At 40.5% G+C, this 21543-nt stretch overlaps 1 protein-coding gene across 3 annotated transcripts in view; it reads right to left on the bottom strand.

Moving 5' to 3' along the window:
- Positions 1–21543, bottom strand: part of SEMA4D (semaphorin 4D) — a 102608-nt gene that overhangs the window by 1327 nt on the left and 79738 nt on the right. For 2 of the 3 annotated variants that reach the window (XM_075526192.1, XM_075526190.1), the window contains 3 exons: positions 17477–17649; positions 17204–17247; positions 13363–16064 (listed from right to left, as the gene is read on the bottom strand). In XM_075526192.1, the coding sequence (XP_075382307.1) occupies positions 15148–16064; positions 17204–17247; positions 17477–17649 (1134 nt within the window). In that variant the 3' untranslated portion in view covers positions 13363–15147. Of the gene's footprint in view, positions 1–866; positions 1077–12744; positions 12952–13362; positions 16065–17203; positions 17248–17476; positions 17650–21543 lie in introns of those variants that run through there. The other variant, XM_075526193.1, reaches the window with a different exon arrangement.

Below are 21543 nucleotides of genomic sequence, written 5' to 3' on the forward strand. Positions count from 1 at the left end.
GCACAGTGAAAGCCTCCCTCTGTTTTTACATTTACAGTAGTTTCATTGAGATGCTCTTCATTCTGCTTCTGAGGCAGAGTTCAAAGTAACTGGAATGATGGCAAGACAACTTGTGTAACTCCTACTGCTTTTCTCTGTCACTGAAAAAAGAAGGATTGAGCTTTCTTGACATTCATGTTTGTTATTAAACAGCTAATTAAAAATAATTCACTTTTTCCTTCACCCTGCCAAGAAAATCCATACTCTTCATTGCTCCTGCTGTCTTTTCGAAGACTATTCAGACCTTCTCCAAGCCTGGATAAGTTCTCAAAAGCTAGTTGCAAATGATGCTCAAGTTGCACTGGTCAGTTCTGGGTACCCAAAGATCTTGCACAGCTGCTGAAGTTAGCTAACTGACCTCCTGCCCAGGTAGTGTCCAAATGAAGAGGTAGGAACTGACCTCACCCAACTACAGGTGATTTACAAATCATCTGATTTTTAAAAATCCTGGGTGGTGGGCATTTCTCTTTACCATCTGACTTCCTTGATATTAAAGAATTTTTCTACATATTACGTGGTAGAGTTCTGGCAGGCTACCTATTTTTAGTACTCTAGTACTCATCTGACTTCCAATTTGTGTCCATTATTTTAGCAGTTCTGGTTTCATTTCTAGATTGTAACTGCTAATTTGCAGATTAGTCCTGTGTGACCAGGGGTGGAAGAACAAATTACAGCTCTAAAACCTTTCCATAAACAATTGAAATGGATACTAATACAGTAAGCAAGGGTTACCATCTTCAGATATGCATGTTTTATGGGTGAAAATTACAGAGCTTTCCTCATATCAGGATCAGGCCAAACATGGCATACATTCAAAACCAGTCTACCTTTATCTTCCACTGTGATGTGCACTTCTGACGTTGTGTTCCCAACTTTTGAGATGAATGAACATTTATATTCTGTATTTTCTGATACTGAGTCTTTCACCCAACTCAGAACGTGCACTCTGCCATCAAACAGCATATGAGATTGCTCAGTGATGCATGCCTTCATCTTCTGTCCGTTCTTCTTCCAGACAAAATAGGAGTCATCTGGACCTGTAAAAACATCAGTCAGCTTATTTTGTAAGAAAATATAAGATAAGTCTTTGAAAACAAAACAAAAGCCTAAGATCTCAAGACTAGGCTCAAAAGCATAAGTGGTTGATTGTAATGTTTCTTAGGTTTCTTCAGCTGAAATTCTGGGTACAAAAAGCCTGGGATCAAAAGGAGCCACCACTGGTAATTTAGGTTCAAGCCAAAGTCGTAAATGAGCTCATATATATATATATATAAAGGAATTCTGTCTGGATTCTCACAAGGGGGAACTTACCCCACAAACATGACAGAGCAGATGATGAACATCAGCACTATCTGCCTATACAATTTTCTGTAGAGCTAGGCCACATTACCTACTGCGATCACGCTAGCTTCTGGTACAAAGCTGAAACCATCTGAGACATGCCTCACAAAATCTGAAATAAAGGCCAGGAGGGGAAAAAGTTCAAGAACTCAGTGTGTCAAAGATGCTGGAACTAATAATGAAAGAAGCATAATTGGAAAAAGCACAGAGCCATTAGTCACAGCAGGTAATTAGGCAAGACAGAACTTGGAAGAAGCTTGGATCAACAACAAAGAGCAATCTAATCTTTTAGCCTTGTTGCTATTATTCATCTTAACCTGCGAGGACAGAATTTGAATAAATCAGAGATTGACAGTAGCCCAGAGGACAGAACAGCTGTTTCTGGAAAATTAGCAAGGTTGGCTGAAGTGTACTTGGCAGTATGGGAGCCTTTTCATTGAAAAGACAGACATTGGGGCCAAGCTAAGAACTTTGCAATAATTCTGATGTTTAAGAAGATGCCTGTTTCTCCCTCAGGGCGTAGGATCCAGGCTAGCCTTAGCAAGAGAAGACATAAAAAGAAATTTGGGGTAAAAAGAAAATAAACTATTTCTGCAAGTATGTCTTGAGAGAACAGGTAACCCACTACAGAAGCCAAGCTTTTACTATGAGCATTTCATATTGCAAGTAGATGTAGCATTTTTCTCTAGAAAAAGATTTGATTCTAGGTCCTGAAACTAATTAAATTTTAGATAATCATGCAGGCAGACAAAAAAAAGGGGGTAGCCTTTCCATCTGTGCACTTCCTCAGCATATCGTGTTAAATTCTTAAATCGTTTGGAAATAAAAGTGATACACTACAAATATGGAGACCTAAATTAGTAGTAAGAGTAAGGGTCAATGATAGAAAACATGATCTAGTGAAAGCGTGGTGGAGTTTCTCGGAGGGAAAGAGGGAGGAAGGCAAGCGGCACAATCTCTCAAGAAGGGCTGACAACAGCTCTGACAGAAGTGGAGAGGGCAAGCATATGCTGAACTGACAACAGCTAGCCTAGCACACTTTTTTTTTTTTAAATAGTGTTTTATGGATGATTGTACTCGTTTAACAATTAACAGTAGATAGGTTACATGTTGCTAAAATCATGGGAAGTTTGGAACCAGGGACAAATTATTTCAGTAAACTAATGCTGAAGTTGGAATTTGGACAATTGGGAGGAATAGTAAGTAAATACAAGCACAGCAGAAAGATTGAAATCTTTAAGTAAAAAAAAAAATGTGCTTTAAAGAGGAGAAACCTACCTTCAAAAACACTCTGGATTATAACCTCTGACATGCCACAATAACTTTGACATGGCATTAATAGAGATGAAATTAAGCGGTAAGTGTTCGCAGAGTTCAAGCTGACTTGGAGAAGTTAAGACCAAATTGACCACAGTGAAGATCAGTAAGGAGAGGGAATGCTGCAGCACAGGCCTCGGGATGAACTTTTCCAAGCGCAGAAGAGTTACTGGTCTAGCACTGTAAAGCTAAAAGGCAGGTGCTTGAGTAAAGAAAGCCACAAGCTCACAAGTTTTATTTGCAGTAGTTCAAGCCCTAACACACGGGAATAGGGCCATTACCTATGAGCTTGAAAATTGCCATTTTAGGGCCACGTGAGGAAGTGGCATGTTCAGTGCAGGACACTTCCCTAAATTTACTTCAAATGTTACTATTCACACCAGAGAAACTGCTCTATTTTCTGGTGCTAAAGATCACAATTGTTCCAGAAGTCTGCCAAAGGCTCAGTTTAGACACACATTTCACCGTAAGACTAAAATCCAGCAATTTCCTTATATGAGGAATTTTGCAAGCTGTGTTGTTTCAGGTCAGCCCCTTAACAAGTTGCAACTGGGCCATCTTACCCTACCTTTGTTTTCTGCGCAGTCAAAAGCACTGGAAATCCCCACGGAGTAACACTCATACAAGTTAGTCGACAGCAAAGTCTAGGCTCAACCACTAGTCAGGGTTTTACTGATCTTCGTGTTTCACTGCAGTTTATTCCCGATTTTGAGGCCCTGTGCTGTTACTTTCTCTACTTTGATTTCCTTTTCAGGACTGAGCAATAGAGAAAACACACTGAAACAGTTTCATCTGCAAAAACGTTGAATCACATTTGTTAAAAGCAAATTTTCAAATTCAGACTTGGATGTTATGGTTAGAGAAGTATTTTTTGAAGATGAAGGAAATTAGTATGAACGTATACTCTGCATTTGCTACTGTTGCTATAATACAAATTAATAACATGTCTAGTGTAAACTTTAAAATATTAATTTCAAACACATTTGATCTACTTACTTTGCCATCCGTTTTAGGAATGCTTGAAAGATTTTAAAAAGTCATGTTATTAAAACAATATTCAAGCAGACAATTAAACAACAACTCAGTCTAGGTATGTAAGTAGCTATGTTTAAGCAACAATATTTCAAACAGTTAACTTCAAAAACATTGCTTCAATCTCAGTAAATATATTAATAATCAACTTCACCACCTTAACGATTTTAGAAGAGGAAAGGTTAACAATTATCAGACAAAATAAAAAAGCCTTGCTGCGCTGTCTGAACAACACCTTTTGTCTGCATAAGCCCTTCATAATTTCCAGTGTCTGTGGAAGTGCTTCTACTTTTCCATATGGATTTCATTTTCTATACCTCTGCTTTCAGCACTTGAAGTGAAACGGTACTGCCCAGGAAGTAACAGCCCAGGTACTGTCCAGGTAGTTTCCGCTGGCAAAATGGGTTCTCTGACCCACATCAAGTCAGGCAGGTTTGCACAAACCATGTATTTAATGGCCAGATGATTTTGCCTCAAGATTTTCCACAAGGAAAAATTTCAGCAGCCATAGATAGCATTAAAGACTTAAACCACTGCAGCTGCTTGTAAACTTCTACCCACAGGCTAACTGTATTCACTGAATTATTGGTGTAAATTTGATCTTAGATTAAAATAAATCAATCAACAAATAAATCCAGATGTAAAGAACTGAAGTATACAGCTTCAGAGCAGCATGCTGATGTGCCCTGCTAAACTGTACCAAATTAAGCATTTGCCATATACGCATCAAATCCTAATAGACATGGCTTTCAAGAAAGCCTGAAGATACTAATTTAAGAGCAAGAGGTTATGGATTAAGTAGAGCTCACTGACGTACGGCTGGGGCGGGGGAGCAAGAGGGAGCACTGGCCAAGCTAGCTCCTCTTGCCAAATGCTGCAACTTGCGGGGCTGCGTAGAGACTTCAAAAGCTACCCAAGGGAGCTGTATAGTGAAACACCCAGAAGTGCTACCCCATTGCTCTTGGGTTAGCACGCTGTTTTTCCTGGTTTTTAATGCTGTTCTTGAAGGGTAACATTAAAACAAGGCTTCCCTACGAGTTATTCGGAGAAACACTTCAAGGTAGAGGGAGGTGAGTTGGGTAAAACAAAGCATGAGCCATCAGCAAGCCTGAACCTCTGAAAGCTTTCCTAATCTCTGAAAGTTGACAGCAAATTGAAATCCAGTGAAGGTAACTGCACGGTATCCCACAGAGAAATTCTAGCAGGGTAACAAAAGGTCTTTTTCACAAATTCCTGTAATCTAGACACCGAACTGCTACCAGAGGCTATCCTCAGTGACAGGAAGTATAGGCTTGGGGAAAAAAAAATCCCCTGTATTCCCCAATACACACCAAAACCCCTTCCAAAGCTCACAACATGCAGCAGATTAAAAAAAAAAATTAAAAAACAAGAGTGGCATCTGGATTTAATGCTTGCTATCTAGCTTGCAGCTTTGGCTTGTACTGAATGCTACTGAACTAAACATCCCACAGTTCAGAAAACCAAGATCATACAGGAAAATCTCATCCAGAGCAGGGATTAAGTCTTAAAAAGACACTATAATCTGGGTGCAGAAAGACTATTTTAAATCAGAGATCAAAGTTAGCACAGGAAATGGGTAGTCAATCATTAATATGGAAAACAACCACCAGCACTACCCCATATGTGAATGGAACTTAGATTTAAGGCTGGTCACAGTTTCTTGATTTGTAAGAGTCTGAGTCACTGTTGCTGACAAGCTAGCAAAGTAATAAATAAATAGTAAATGAAGCAATCAGGAGGGTAACAGACTGGAAAAGTGGGGAAAGAAAGAATCTTTAAATTGAGAGAAGCATCTTTCCAGTTTTCTGAAAATAGTGTACAAGGTAGGTAACCTATCTCTCAGGTAACTGGAGGGTTTTTGTAGTTTTGTTTTTTGGTGGTTTGTTTGTTTGTTTTTTTAAGTAGGGCAATATATTCTAGAAAACAAACTGAAAATAGCTTGACAGCAATGGAAAAAAAAAAAAAAGTCACTTAAAAAGCCAAGGAAAGCAGGCCTCTCCGAAATGCCAACAAAGAATATGACTTCAAGCACCAAATAATTAATACTGAAGAACACATGACATACTCCTTCAAAAACCTGGTCCTTTTGTTACATTACTAGTCCATTTGCGTAACATCAACACTGCAAGTTGATGCAGCCTTATCGAGGCAGATTAAAAGCAAGAAGTGCTTCCTGTGAAACGTGAACCACAAAAAAGCTGGAGGAAGTAGCCAGTGCACAGCGCATGCAGATGAAAGTAGGACACAGCATCTGCCTTCCCAGAATGGAATTTAATAGCAGATTGGGAAAATGGCTGACTCGCCTACGAGATGAAAATGCAATTCATAACTGTCCACACTTCCCAGCATGAACAGCATTTACTTAGATATTCTCTGAGTTTTTGCAGTTGGAACCCAGATAATTGCCTCTGAAGAATAATTAAATGAAGCACTAGCAAGCTAGAACTAGGGGCTGGCAGAAAAAAAAAAAGTTTCCAGCTTGAGTTTGCTTACTTATATTTGGCCCTCCCATCAGCTAACAAGGCTACTACGTTAAGTTTTAAAATAAGGTGAAGAAAATTGGAGAACTTATTTTAGGGAGTAGCATGCTGTCCAGAAATCACTCCTGCTCTCTAGAGAGTGCAAGCTACTGCTTTTGCTCCTTTGTTTGCCAGACAGATCTAGCAGGAAGACAACTGGAAGAGATGAAAATGAGATTTTAATCTCCACTGAGGGGGCAATGCACACAACACATTGAAGCAGCCCTGGTAGGCAAATTCTGCTGAAATAGTTAAAAAACGGTGACAGCTGTGTTCCAAATCAGTACCCAGTTAATCAGCCATCACACTGAGGGATTAATTATTACAAGTCTACAGGTTGTAGTTCTCGTGGGGAAGACAAGAAAAGTAAGTGTATGGGTAGCCAAGTTTGCAAACAGGGCTGGTGGGAGTAACAAGAAGTTCTGAGGAAAAGAGCATAAAGTTGGGGTGATGCTCCAGAGACTCCAACACCAGTCCAAACCCATCACGTCTCACTAGGCAGAACTGGGAAATCCAGCTTCTCAATCACGGCCAGGGTTTAGGAGTTAGTACCAGTGTCCTGCTCCAAGCTGAGGCATTACTGAAACTCAGTTGCATATTAGCAAAGGAGAAAAACAGTGTAAATATTTATGCTGAATTGCAAAAGAAAGGTTAAACTGGGAGGCCAAGTAAAACCTTGTAAGCAAATCGTACCCAGAAGCAACTATACAGCAAAGTGAGTTTCTCTCCTGAGAGAAGACACATGCCAAAAGTAATTTAGAAATTACATTTGGATCTCAAAGACCCCAATGTGAAGCAAACTTCTCCTTTTATATATAGCTACTCATACTATAAAAGCTGCCATGGATTCTGCGATACCTCCTTTTCTTGCACTCTTGTAGTCCCCCCCATAATCACACATATATTAAATTCAGATGGTGAATACTGCCAAATCAGTTTGTCTCTGCAAATGGCCTGTGCAGCACCTGATTCCAGAAGTAAGCAGAAGAGCTGAACTAAACAACAAAGCAGCAAAGCTGCTGCTTCACAGAGGTACTCCTTCATATAGGTACCAGCTGTTTTCCTTCGTCTCAAGAGACTTTTTGGCAAATTCTCAAAAGGATGGCTTATTCAAACTGTGCAAATACTAACAAAAAACTTTTAAAACCATGCAATGGGCTTAATTTACCTAAGCCCTCTGCTGACATATGATGCAGCTGATAAAACTTAGCAATGAGCATACAAGAACATTTACTTACCGGTATATAGGGGATACACTACAACATGCATGCAGTTTGAAATGTTTTAAGCACATTACAACAGTAATTATTACTTGCAGGCTACAACTACTAGTCCTAATTGGGCTGATTTCCTCATGGGGAGAAAGATATTTTAGTGTCTCTTCCCATGTTTTAAGCATTTATAAGTTATCGAAAGTCACAAAAGAGGAGGTTTCTGAACTGCACTTTATTATTTGTTGCACAGGAAAAACCTGTATTAATGCAGTCAGCTGCACATTGTGTAAGGTAAGATTCTGTTCAGCAGAAAAAGAATGAAGGAAACCTTTTGAAGAATTAATAACAGTCTTGGTTCTACTTCTCCTCCTTACTCTCCCCTTTTTTAAACTGATGTGCCTTATGCTTCAATTATGTTTACACTGAGCTTATTCTAGTCCTTACAAGAAAATAATGTATTTAAAAAAAAAAGGAAAAAGGTGTTCTTCCTGCACACCTGTCCACATATTTCTTAGCTTGACCATAGCCTTTACTATTAAACTGCACAGCAAAAGAAATTTCTACAGAAATTTTTCAAAATCTGCTGTTGATGCCAGAACTTAAGAATGCAGCATCTATGTCATATTCCTTACAGAAATTAATTTTCAATTGTCTTACAGAAGTCACTGTGGAGGAAGCCATCAGAGCCAGGATAACACTCACACTTACAAAGGTGTTTAATGCTGCTGGTTTTGCATGCAGAGATAGATGTAAGAGGGCCACGGCAGGCCCTGATGTCTGAAAAAAGAAGTGCCAATGTTCTAGTAAGATAACTGCAGCCCTAAGATATTGCAGTCTAAAGTAACAAGAAGGATACTTTTCATGTCTGTGATTTTTATGCAAAATGGGTCTGCAATATTTACTTCATTTTATAACCTTAAGTCCAGACTTCTAAGCTCTTTTCTGTTAATATATTAAAGGAACAATCTTGATTTTTCAAGTTATCTTCTAAATGCATCTCAAATAATAAAAAACAGGTGGCATGTCACAGATCCGCACAAAGGAGTGGTTTTATCGTACCAAGATGCCTTTAAGTCAGTGCAGAAATCACTAAAAGAAGTGGTACGAAACTACAAAATTACAAATTAACACCTACTATCAGATTACTGTAGCCAAAGATGCTGAAACTGAGTCATAGGCAGATAGCATACAATGAAGCACCAAAGGTCTGCAGAGAAGCTAATTCGTAAAGCGGGATGTGGAACTGTTTAACAAGGTCCAAACTTAGCATTCCCGTAAGAGGATAAAGATAAACCAACCATGGATTACTAAAAAATCATACAGATTAAATTCAAAGGTATTGCTTCAACAAAGCATCACCATGTAAATATCAAAATATACCACATAAAAATTCTAAAATTTTAAAACTTTCTAAAATTTTTTAAAGTTTTAAAATATTTGTGCAACGGATTGAATTGCCCTGGGAGATGCAGAGCTTTTCCTCTCTAGGCTACCAGTTAAACCATTTTCAGGTTTCAAAACCTAATGATATATCTGTCCACAGGCATAATTATTAAGAAACATGCACTAACGAAGGTAGGAACAGGAGATGTTCTGGGGATTATTTTATACAGCAGTTCACAAAAAGAAGGAAAAGTGGAAAACTGCAACTGGTCATAAAACACAAGTGTATGTCCATGGAAAATTGCTATTTGATATTTGTGTTCTTGTAAGAGTAGAGCAAAGTTAACAACCGAAGTAAACTCCATTTTAAGATACCGACATGCCGTAGTTTAAATGCTGTAATTTGTAATCCTGGACAAACATTTTGTTGTCTAGCACAAAGCGCTTTCCTACGCAGGCTCCTTCTGCTCTGGGTGCTGCACACCTCCATGCCTCTCCTGACAGCTCTTAACGCATTGCACCATGTCAGCCAAACAGACCACCCCAGGGCATCACCGATGACGAAATTAATCTAAAACACCTCACCCAAGAATGACTTTAGGAAGCCACTTCCAGAGAGGAAGCTTACTCATTGCTGTGGGTAAGTCAGTCTCTGGCAGATGAGCTCCTCCTCCCAGGGGCAAATCAGGCACACCCTGGGGTGCAGGGGCTTCCGAGCCCTCCTGCCCAGACCCGCGCTGCACAGGCGCTGGGCGACGCCAGCACAGCCCACCCTCGGACACCTGGACACAGCCTTGGGCAAGGTCTGTTTCGGACTCACTCTGCAGGCGCTTTGTCGAGAGTTGTACTCGGTCTGCAGCAGCACTCGGTGAAGTGCAGTGCACCACGCTTTCCCCACCCTTCCGCGCGCCTTTCAGTGCAACTTCAGGCTTCACCAGAGAGAGAAAAACTGTAGTGAATCACTTGCAATTCTGATTCTTGCGGATTATTAATCTTTCCCGCATGGATGTGGGACGCTTTCCTGCACTCCCTTTAAAATAGCATAACCACAGGGATCAGGCATTGTACGTGGGTGTTATCAGGTACCCATCTCAGTATCTCCATGAAATAGTAACTCCTTTAAAGTATATTGCTGAGTTTGCAGAACTTTTATGCTCACACTCCCAGGGTTATTTTAATGAGACTGAAAAGTTAAGAAACTGTTATGGAAAAACTCCAGCTTCTGACGAACTAAGGGAGGAGGTAAGACTTCTTGACAACATGGACTCCAAGAGAGTTTGAATCTGCAGGCCAGAAATACAAATATAAAGCGTAATATTTTGCACTGTTTCTGATTATTAATGCATTTAAATTGTTGCTCAGCATACTCGGTATATTCTAGTATGTCATTCATCTGTGAAGTTATGGTCAAGGATATACTACTCTACAGCTGGGGGAGGAGGTGTCAGTAAAACATCTTTAAGCAGAACCAAAACTGCTAGAAAAAGCCTGCTTCTACTATACCTAAATTCAACAGAGCACACCAGAGAAATTGTAAAGCAGGTGCATACATCACCAACTCACTGCCTCTCCCTGCACCAGATGGTGTAGTATTTTGTTCAATTTATTTGAAGCCTGCCTCAAATGTCTTCAAAGGGTTTAAAAATTCTTTAATGGCAGAGAAAAGTTGTATTAGAGAAAGTATATAGGAAACCTAACATTTGCTAGTGCATATCTAGCAGACAGGTCTTTGGAGAAATGTGAAGATGTGAGACTATTCAGGGGAGTACAGAGAGAAACTGGGAGGCAATTCATGAAGGGAGACGTATCCCTTCCTCTTCAGGAAGGGCAGGACTACTCCATTCTTGAACAACTCATTTTCCAGAAAAAAACTCCAATATGTCACAAGTGGCTGTTTGTGCTGTATCCACTTTAACTTAATGTTGTTGAAATGAGCCAGTTACAAGGTTGTAAAGTATTATCCCTAGGCAAGCTTTCAGGTTAAAACATGTGGGATGAGTTAAGAGATGAGTAAGAGAACTCACCAACTCCTGCTGAGTTTCCAGACAGCTTGAAGCAGACATTTACAATTAAAAAAAAGGAAGAGATTCAGTAATCCTCATAAAAATAACGTTAGAAACTTAATTAAAAATAAGCTTCAGGTTTTTGACTGGATGATGTGGTAATTATGTATCTGCATCATACCTTTGCTGATAACATATCCTTTATGCAGAAGGCCAGGTACAACATTAAACTCTCTGCCAGTCTCATTTTACCCTTCTGCCCCTTGCGAACACATTTTACCTTATCTTCATAGCTGAGGGAAATGAAGTTCCATTACAGCTATGTTTATATAAAGAAATATCAACAGGCGCTGAAGGAATGTGAAGTAATCCAAGTAGAGAGCTTCCTAGTAAAAGCATTTGCTTAGCCACCCCCCACCCAGGATAAATGCATACATCCTCACATGCAGGTCCCAGAAAGGTGCAGAAAGATCTACATCAGTTTGGTATGCTGGTTTGCATTTGTTGGGGTTTTTTGGTTTGTTTTGAGATTTTTTACATCAATGGAATAAAGTTGTAATTCTGGGTAAGAGAAGGGTGTGATGTATCAGCCTTGTTTCCCAAAGTGAGTAACTAAAACCCCCATCCGTAACATCCAGTCCTTCACTGCTGTCGGAGAGAAGCTGGAAACGCTTCCACAGCTGGCTCATCTTGCCCCTGCCTGGGCCATCACTGCATCTCTTGGATGTCTGATTCTTGTTACAGTTTCTTCCACTATTCATCCCTACCTCCTCAGGAGTGAATTCCACAGGCTGAATTTAGGACACTGCTCCTTCTTTCTTAAGTTCACTGCCAAGGCAATTACAATTACTGACAATTTTTAAAAAGCAGCACATGAGTATCATGTTAAAACAGACACTGCTGGATGAAAAAAGTAATTTTAAAATAAATTCCAGATCTGTAGCACAATTATCAAACTGTTTAAATCCTTTGTGCTATTTAGGCTATTTTTACAGTTTTTTTCATGGTAGACAACAAAAAGTTTCTGAATTGTCTATAGCAGCAGTGAACAAATTACTGCTGAGAGAACCCTGATCCTGCTGCTGTTCTTTTTAGCCATGGAAATACAAATCATGCCTTTGTTAAGACCTACTCTAATAAAGGTTTATGCATTTTGATCTGCGTCCATGTAACACTAACACACACTGACTAACAGACAGTGACAATATGAAACAATGCTACTTTTTCAAATTAATCTATATCCATATTCTCTTCTTTTAAGGAATAAGGTTACATTTTAAGACCTGTTTACATCCATTACATCTCACTTAGCTTAAACAGGCAACTACTATTCAAACAAAAGCTGAAAGACAAATGTTGAATTTCTATAGTAAAAATAGCTTTGCTCTTCTCTTATACACCTCAGATAATATATTCTTCGTAAAATGGATGTTGCCATTACTCTAAGTACTTTACCATCTGAAATAAGTTAAGACTAAAAAGGAATAACTGATCTGGTCCAGAAAAATACACTGAATTCAAATCCAACAGACATGTATTTTTTAAAAGGTATACATACTGACAGTGAAAATATTTACCTGCTAAACATCTGTATGCAATCATGATTCAGTGAACTCCTTCAGCATGCAAATGAGCCCATTAAAGTCAATTGCCTATTAATGTAGTAAAGTAGGCTGCTAAATCAGAGCCTGCATTTTACAGTACAGTATTCACAGTGCCAGATTCTTGGTAACAGCACGTTCACAATACATCCTGAAATGGTCTTCCTTTTTCTTTTTTTAAACATCAAAAAAGTAAAAGGTATACAGTACATGGCGACATATTTAAAACTTTAATGCAGAAAATGCTGATTTATACAGGGGTCCTCCAACTTACCTGTGGCTTGGCAGAAGAGGTGAAAGGCTCCCCGGACACTAACATGCTGTGCCTGGTCACTTAGGAAAGGTGGCAACAACATGACCTTTACAGGGTCTGTGTTAGACCAAACATCAGGCTGGGTACTGGTGGGTGAAGGAGGTGAATCACTTCCCACACAGGACAAAAAGGAGGTACCAGTAGGAGGGAAAGGTATAGGAGATGAGGCTGTGTGACAGAAGAGGACAGAAAAGAAAAAAAAAAAGAGGGTACTAAGGAAAAAAGTTGTAAGAAATACATCACACACTGAAGAAATAATGCAAAAGGACAAATGAATTTTAGAAGGGTAATAAGAGGAAGTGTCCCTAGGCCGCTAGAGAAGAGCGCTTTCCTCCTTCACCCACGTTTCTTTCTCTGTCCTTCCAATCCCCCCCTGCCCTGGGCTGTAACCCATTCAAATAAAGCTGAGAAGAGAATCTCCTTCAAATTAATTACAAAGGTTTTCACCTTTCCCCCTTAAAGGAAACCACACGGAACATTAGTACTCGCAATATGGAAAGCAGTGTCATTGTGCCAAGTTTCATAAAAGTCAAGATAATACAATTTATTTTAATATTTATTCTGTTATATGTACATAATTAAAAATAGAAAAATAAAACCAAACTGAATCTTATAAAATATAAACTGTTTACACTACGATGGTCTAAATTATGTTCGCGTGAAAGTTCAACACAGAAAAGCAGCCCAGGCATACTGCTATTTACTGTTAAAATGTACTCTACTTCTAGCAATATTTACAGAAAGATGCAGTGAGAGGAACAATTCTTCAGGACTGTACCGCACAAAATGCTTTTACAGACAAACAGTGCTGCTGTGAACCAGGCTAAGAACAAAAGCACACTTCCACGTTTGCAGGTATGATTCACATAAACAGTTCAAATGACTGATTGTTTGAGCAGCTCCAGTTTCAGTCTCCAGTTGCATAGGAGATTGGGAAGGTGTCATCCAGAAAGGGTGACGCTGCAAAGATTTGTCACAAAAAGAAGCTGAGTTATTTCTGAATCTGAAAAAAAGAAAAAAAAATCTGCAATGTTTTCTCATCAGGCTGTATCCTAACAGTCCATTCCAGCGAGTCGCTAGCTGACTTATTGTAGTTAATTCTTCTCGATGCCTGTTTTGCTTCCACAGTGCAAAAAACCTCTCTCGTGTCACTGCTAACTGACAGCTGCTTGCCCGTACTGTTTCATTTAAAAAAAAAAAAAAAAATCCAGTTTTGTATAGAAAATAGAATGTGACTATGTCCAGCTTGCTGGTTAGGGGGCGGGAAGAAAAAAAGGAAAAGCATTCCTAAATCTATTATTTCCTCCCTCCTATCCCCACTTACTCCATGTTTCGTACTGATATTGTTGTACCTAAATTTCTAGAAAGCAGCAAAGAAAAAAGCCTTTAAACAAGATTATCCCTGAGAGTCTTACACAAATCAAGCCAACGCTATCCCCATTATACCTTAAAATCTAAGATACTTAAAAAGCAGTTAAAAAAATTAACTTTAACCAACTAAAGAGACCTAGTGTGCCAAAACACAAAGCATAAAACTAAAAATAATCACTAGAAGCCAAGAAGAAAAAAAAAACGTCCCAATCTGGACAAAAGTCTATAATTTACCAATCTGATAAACTAAACTTAATTTCCAATTTGGAATTTAAATGAAACTAGGTCTTTTTTTAATGGCAGCTAAAAATATGTGTAGACTGACGTACTTTTTAAAGCCAACTGAATTAGAAAGTTACTTTTATACTATGGAAGAACAGGGCTGAAGAAGAAGCAAGTAACTGTTCACCAGAGCAAAGCGCTCGGTGGGGGGAAAAACTGGGAACAAACAAATGGCCGTCTCTTTTCCCAGGTAACAAGTGATAGGACGAGAGGAAACGGCCTCAAGTTGCGCCAGGGGAGGTTTAGACTGGATATTAGGAATAATTTCTTCACCAAAAGAGTTGTCAAGCATTGGAACAGGCTGCCCAGGGAAATGGTGGAGTCACCATCCCTGGAGGTATTTAAAAGACATGTAGACATGGCGCTTAAGGACATGGTTTCATGGTGGACTTGGTAGCGTTACGTTTACAGTTGGACTCAATGATCTAAAGGGTCTTTTTCAACCTAAATGATTCTATGATTCTATGATCTGAAACTGGCCATTTAAAAAAAAAAAAAGAAAAAAGACAGTACAGCACAAGATGCTATGGTCTGCAGACAAGAACACCACTTCTCTAATCTGGCGAGATCTGAATGCAAATTGGCTTGCTGTACAGCTTAAGCATGTAAACCCCGCTATGTCTCAGCTGTCACACCCATGCTCTCTGTGCTCAAATAGCTAGCCGCAGGACCACAGCTGATTTCCACCACTGAAATAGACGACTGGGTCCTTCAGTCCCCCTCCACATCTGAGTCGGCGTACTTGAGCTCACACTTGACATCGAAGGGCTTGTCCTTGGCCTCTCGGGATGCCTGTGAATCCCCTGGCTGCAGCTGGCCGTTCCCACAGTCGGGCTCAGTCTCGTAGCCGGTGTCGTGCGCCGGCTTTGGCTGCTCCCCGCTCTGGTGGCTGACGCTGCCTTGCTCCACCAGTGTCTCCTTCACACTTTGCTCGCAATCAGAAAAATCTGACTTTGTTTTCTTCTTACCAAGCAGCATGACAGAGCGAAATTTCAGGCACTGCCCTGGCAAGTACCCTTTGTAACAGTTGTAGGAGAGCAGGCACAAGAAGAGAATAAAAAAGAAGAGGAAGAGGAACATCAACAGGAAGTTATCATTTGACTTGAGGAACATTGTCTTTTCCGGGACCGCATCAGGAATTGAATTGAAGAGCTCTGTGTTGGAGGCTGCACTTGTTAGGACAGGGCCAATGGGCTTTGTTACTATTCTTGCTGTCGTTACCGGTACCATCTGAGTGGTCGAGGTGTGAGCGGTCGACCCCTCGGTTGACAGAGCTGACACTTTTGGTACATCGCTATTACCTTCTGTTGGTGCAGCTGCCGCGGTGGGGCCCACTGTGGTATGCTGGATCTTTTTCAGTTCCAAAACATGCTTAGCCAGCACTTGAGAAAATTTCTTATTCTTCACTTTTTCTTCTGACAGACACTGGTAAACACCACTGTCTCCTTCTGATAAATTGAAGATGAGCAGCGCCTTTTCCAGCAGACGGTACTTGGGGCTCTCCACTCTCAGCACATCGTCTTTGAACTTCCAAACTACCTGTGCCAGATTGGACTTTTGAGAACACTTGAGTTCTGCTGTGCTCCCATGCTTGAATGTATGCTGTAGGGAATTCTCTCTTACTTTATCTGGAACATCAAAATAAACGTGCAGAGTATCAGCAATGATTCCTGTTTGCTCTAATCCGTACAGTTTCATGAGACTGTGCTATAGTCTTAATGGAAACATAAAGATTACAGCATTCAGGTTACCTCACAAGACCAAGATGACAGCATGCAAGAATCTCAGTGAAATACCAAGCTACAGCTGCGTGCGAGACATCAAGACCAACTAAGAGATAGGACACCTCAAACTCTAAGACAGCCTCCACTTCTACATAAAGATGAGACCTTGTTGATCCGCAACTGAGCGTGCATCTGAGACAAGTCATTGTTTAAAACAAGATGCTGAACTTGGTACCACTTTATATGCAATTAGTGCATTTTACGTAAATCAGCAACTACAAAATATCCAAGAAGAAATTGAACAAAGTGCTGTTACTCAGCTTAAACTCTCTTCTAAAAAAATATCACCACTTATGGCACACCCACAATGCAACGCCATAAATTAACAAAAAAAAAACCCAACAAGCAAAACTCTCATGGCAGTCCATGGTTTGCTTGGACTAGAAATAAAAATGGAGTAAATCAAACTCTTAAGAGCTTTGTTTACTGCAGTACAAATCTCCTGTAAGACTACTCTTCTTTAAGATCTCCTTGATCTGGTGGCAGCAGCACACACTATAAAGAAAGGACCTGTGGTTACTTGCCTTAAAGCAGTATGGAGGGTACTTCAGCTGCTCTGTATCACGTTCTGAGTCCCCCTCCCCTCTCACCATAAAACAAGCTTTTTTCAAGATCATTTCACCTGATCCAGCAGCAACAACCAAGCACTTATCAAGGCTTATAGCTGAATGTCAAATCACAGAGACAGAGGCCTCTGCACTAGAAGTACTTATGGTAAATACTGCTTTCATTCACAAGTCGCTGTTGAGGTGCCCCCGTTCATTTCAGAGGTTTGTGCACTGCACACTGAAATGTATACAAATACAGACATTTTAAGACAACATGCAGGCTGTACAGATGCTCAAATATTCAAAAGCAGAATCTCATACCTATTTAAATATAAATGAATGTCCAGATAATCACAAAAACCAAGCCGAACTAAACACAACTCTTTCCACTACTCCACCTAGACATGTGAAACAGCTCTTCGAAGACTAACTCACCAGAACAAGACGATGCATCTCCACCTATGTTCTGAATCCAGTTTCTGTAAAAGGAAGTCCAAGTATTACAACTTCAAATCTTGTTTCCTACAGCCTGCCCGTCCTCTCGTACTAAGTAAGATTCATCTTATCTAAATAGCACAAGCAGACATAGATGAATAGGAAAAAGTCTGTACTTGAAAACATTCCGTTAAAAAAATGCCAGTTATCAGGAAGAGGCAAGACTGATGCAATATTGATTTTAACTGTAAGGTAATCAAAGGCTACCATTACCTTTCAATTTCACTTTCTTTAAAAATATCAATGCAGGAAGCTTCAAGAGGTTTCCAAGCACAGTAAGGATCCCTTGCTAAAACACAGTCAACACAAGTGGTGTACTTGTCACAGAATGCCACTGGAGACTGAACCACACCAGAATTTGAACCAGCATAGAGGTATCTTCTGCCCTAAAAAAACAAACAAAAGCACAACAAAAAACCCACAGCCAATCACTTTCTCAAAGCCAAACAATCCAATTCATGAAACAATTTAAAAATTATTAAAAGTAGAGAGTTGCATACATACAACTAAGTTTGGAAAAACTGCAGCATGAGGGGAATAAGTATTTTGATTAGCTTTTACTTCTAGAAAGGAAAGTAAACTTATTTTGAAAATATTCAGCAATGCTGGAAGTACAAAAAGACAAAAGAACAAAACTCTGAAATAGATAGTTTATGAGAATGGAAAGTAACCACGTCTAACCATTGCTTTATCACACAGTTTTTCCACAAGTATGAATGCACCAACAATCTTTGTATGAGGCGAGGCAAGCTTGTGCTGATGACAAGGCTGCAGCAGGCACATGCAACCCTGAACAGGCACGGCTTGCTGTGTGTAGGACCCGCTCCTGTTAACCCAAAGCAGCCCTACTGCCTTCAGCTCTTCTACCAGTCAGGTCTCTGCAGCCACATCAGCATCGACCTTACAAGAGTCAAATGTAGCTGCCTACTTGCCATCCAATGAGGAACACTGGACAGTGTTCAAAGGAAACAGCATCTGCATGACATCTAGGAAAAGGGGGATATAAACAGAACAGCTGTTTGACCCACTGTTGCTGGGGATCCCAAACAAGTCTCACTCCAAGCACAGCAGGAAAAGACCATGCTCATCCCAAACATCCTTCTCATAAAAGGCAGGCAGCTGCCCTATTCACTCATCTGTTTCAAAGCTCAGGGAAACCAATGGCTAAAGGTACACTGTGAATTTACATATTATTATGCAGAGCCTCAAGAAAAGGGCCTGTGCTGCAACCCAAAACCACCAGTGACCGACCCTCTAAGTCCTTTTGAGAGGCTGTGCATACAAAGCTGAACAGCACACCCCACCTTGGCAGTGGGTTGGCTTCACCCTGAGCAGAATACCGAGTGGATTTATCAGCACCCTACCGCAGTTGTCATGGCAAATGAGCTGGATCCAAGCACAGAGTTGCTTTTCGTGTACTGCAGCCATACGGATGCCAGTATGTAGAAACGTAGTGAGGAGTAGTGTCTGCAGTGAGGCTGCTTGACTCCAGCAGAATGAATATGGTCACAAAGTGATGGGCAGACATCCAAGAAAGATCTCTAGTGGAGAAACAGTCTTCAAAAACCTCATGTTTGTGGTGCAGACTTGTGGTCTTGGCATCAGAAACAGCCTCAAGAAAACAACTAACAGGGCATCTTAGGGCTGAATTTAGGTTTTGGGGCTCGCTGTCACTCTTGCACTAAGGATGTAAGGAGGTTTTGCCATGAGAACTCGGAAAAGGTTAGTCTCTTTAGTGCAATGATCATGAGGAAGTCTGTCTAAAATTAAGCTAATGAACGATGCATTCTGACTAACAGCAGTCTCTAGAGGAAGCTACAAGACCAACCACAAATCAGTTTGGATCCGTCTCATATATGAAGCATGCAGACAGCTTTTAAGGAAACTCTTGACACTGCAAGATGAAAGACAAAACTGGATCAAAAAAGAATCTGCTGGCACTGTTGGAAGATGGACTTTGAAAGAGAATCAAAATTCAGGGACATACATTCAAATGCAGTATTTCATCCTGAAATTTACCTTAGGTTAATGTTGGACTATGCTGGAGTGTCCACAGAAGGACAGAGTGTCCACAGTACGTCTGCAGTGGTGGGGACGTACAGCTTTCTAGGAAAAGTTCCCCCAATGCACTGGATGCTGCTCATCTCTAGCACTCTGCTAGCTAACATCCAAGCCAACAGTGCAACACTGCGCATGGGTTGTAGTGCCTCAGCATGGTTCCCAGCTGGTACATCCACAAGTTCAGAGAACATGCAGCAAGCTGAGCAGGCCATTTTAAAAAATCCAGACACATCCTTCAGTCAAGCAGGAGTTACAAGGATCTACTGTAGGCTCATCTGACTCTGCCTGCCACCCTCCAAACAAGGTGAAGGTATATGGGAAGGGCCTGGAGACTACTGCAATAATATGTTCAGAAAGGACTCTGACTCCAGAGAGGTCTGAAGCCCACCATCAGGATAATAACTATTACCCTCTTGTGGTTAATCCACTACACATACCACAATACGAGCTCTATGAAGCACTTCAGTAGCAACTGACTGTGATGACCAAGGAGTAGAAACTTGTGTTTTCACACTGGGGAGCAGAACTAATCCCTGCTTAGGTGGTACCATGACTATACAGCTTTCATGACTCTGACACCTGTCCCAACCTCCAACTCTTCACCGCTGAAAAGGACTGCTGCTTTTATGGGAATGTACTGGGCAGCACTGCTTCAGTTTTGAGTGTTAGTTTTATGTGTCAAAAGTTATTCTAGCAACATGGAAATTTTCCCTTGCAGAAGATACAAGCTGTTACTCCCCACAGTGCCATGCAGGAAGCAGTGTTTTGTTTCAATCCTAAGAGAGAAGTTTCTTTGTGAAAAGACAGAACGTCCCCTATGCAGCCCCTACACCATGTCTCACACTGCCCCCTTTCAAGATATTCTTGAGGAATTGAGCATGTGGCACTTGGATTCAGAGTGAATAAATTCAGTGCAATCATTTCTACACTAGCCTTGTCTACCAAGTGTGTACTAAAAGCTGCTAGATCATATGTCTTTATTATCAGGCCTATCGCTTCCCTTCCACTCCCCAGAAATGGGGGAATCATAATTAAGCCAATTTATGAATGATCCCACAATTTACCCACAATTAGAAGAACTGGCATTAGCATATTTACTAGAAGAGTTATCTATCATTATCTTCTATCACAGGGCAAATGCTGAAACGTCCTGTCAAAGCAAGGCATTTGAAGCTTTCTTTGCAGATAAAGCACAAGAAACCAGCAAACATTTTTTTATATATATATATACACACACACACATATATTAAATTGCCAGTGTGATGCATCATACAAAAATAATACAAACATCTTTACTGAAATCTATGAGCATGGAAGTTTTTAACCACTGATTTTCATTTGTCTATCAAAAGTATACTCTGTCCTCAAGACTTCTTTCTATTTTAAGCGTGAAAGGACAAATAAGCGTGCAAGATGATCTTGAAAGAATTATGGCATAAAGCATTCTTCCACTGAGCTGATCATGTTGGCGTGCAAAGTTTTATTAAATATCACATGAAAACAAAAGCTGTTTCTAAGATATCTTGGCAGTATTCCTAAATCCCTAGCTGCAGAGCATTTATCAATCACTAGGTAGCTACTGAATGCCAGCATTACTACCAGACACTTTGAAAGAGTCCTTCTTTCCTTAAGAAACCCTGAAGTTTCGCCAGTTGAGGGGTCTGATACTACAAGCCTCTGCTTAGGGTAATAATTTCATAGACATTCACAGATCTGCAGGTCTGAGTAACTAGGGCCAGAAGCCTAACTAGTGTACAAAGTACACACAGTTATTGTCCTCCCACTGTCACAAAAGCACTCCAGGATTAAACCCAGCCACGGATTGATAGCACAGAACGACTGCTGGGTTTGGAGCTTGTGTCCCACAGCTGGAGCTGCAGCTAGTGCCCCGCCGGCCCGACAGGACCTCACCAGAGGTCCTCACCCCCAGCCACACCAACGTGATTGCTCTCACTACACATCTAGCATGCAGGAGCCTGCGAGATTTGGAACAGCAGAAACCAATTAGTTCCACAATTATGAGTGTCTCTGCCACAATTCTGAGTCTCAGAAGACTGTTCTCTCTTCTTAGGTTATTTCCTCATAAAGATACACCATTCCTCTGCTAAACCCCCGAGAATCTTTCCTCACGGATTTGCAACGGCCACAAGGGGTCAGGATTTTTACATTACTCCTAACCTGAAAACTGGTACCTTAATACAAGTTACAGCTTTCAGCTT

Source organism: Mycteria americana, chromosome Z (genome assembly GCF_035582795.1).
Source record: "Mycteria americana isolate JAX WOST 10 ecotype Jacksonville Zoo and Gardens chromosome Z, USCA_MyAme_1.0, whole genome shotgun sequence".
Taxonomy (NCBI): domain Eukaryota; kingdom Metazoa; phylum Chordata; class Aves; order Ciconiiformes; family Ciconiidae; genus Mycteria; species Mycteria americana.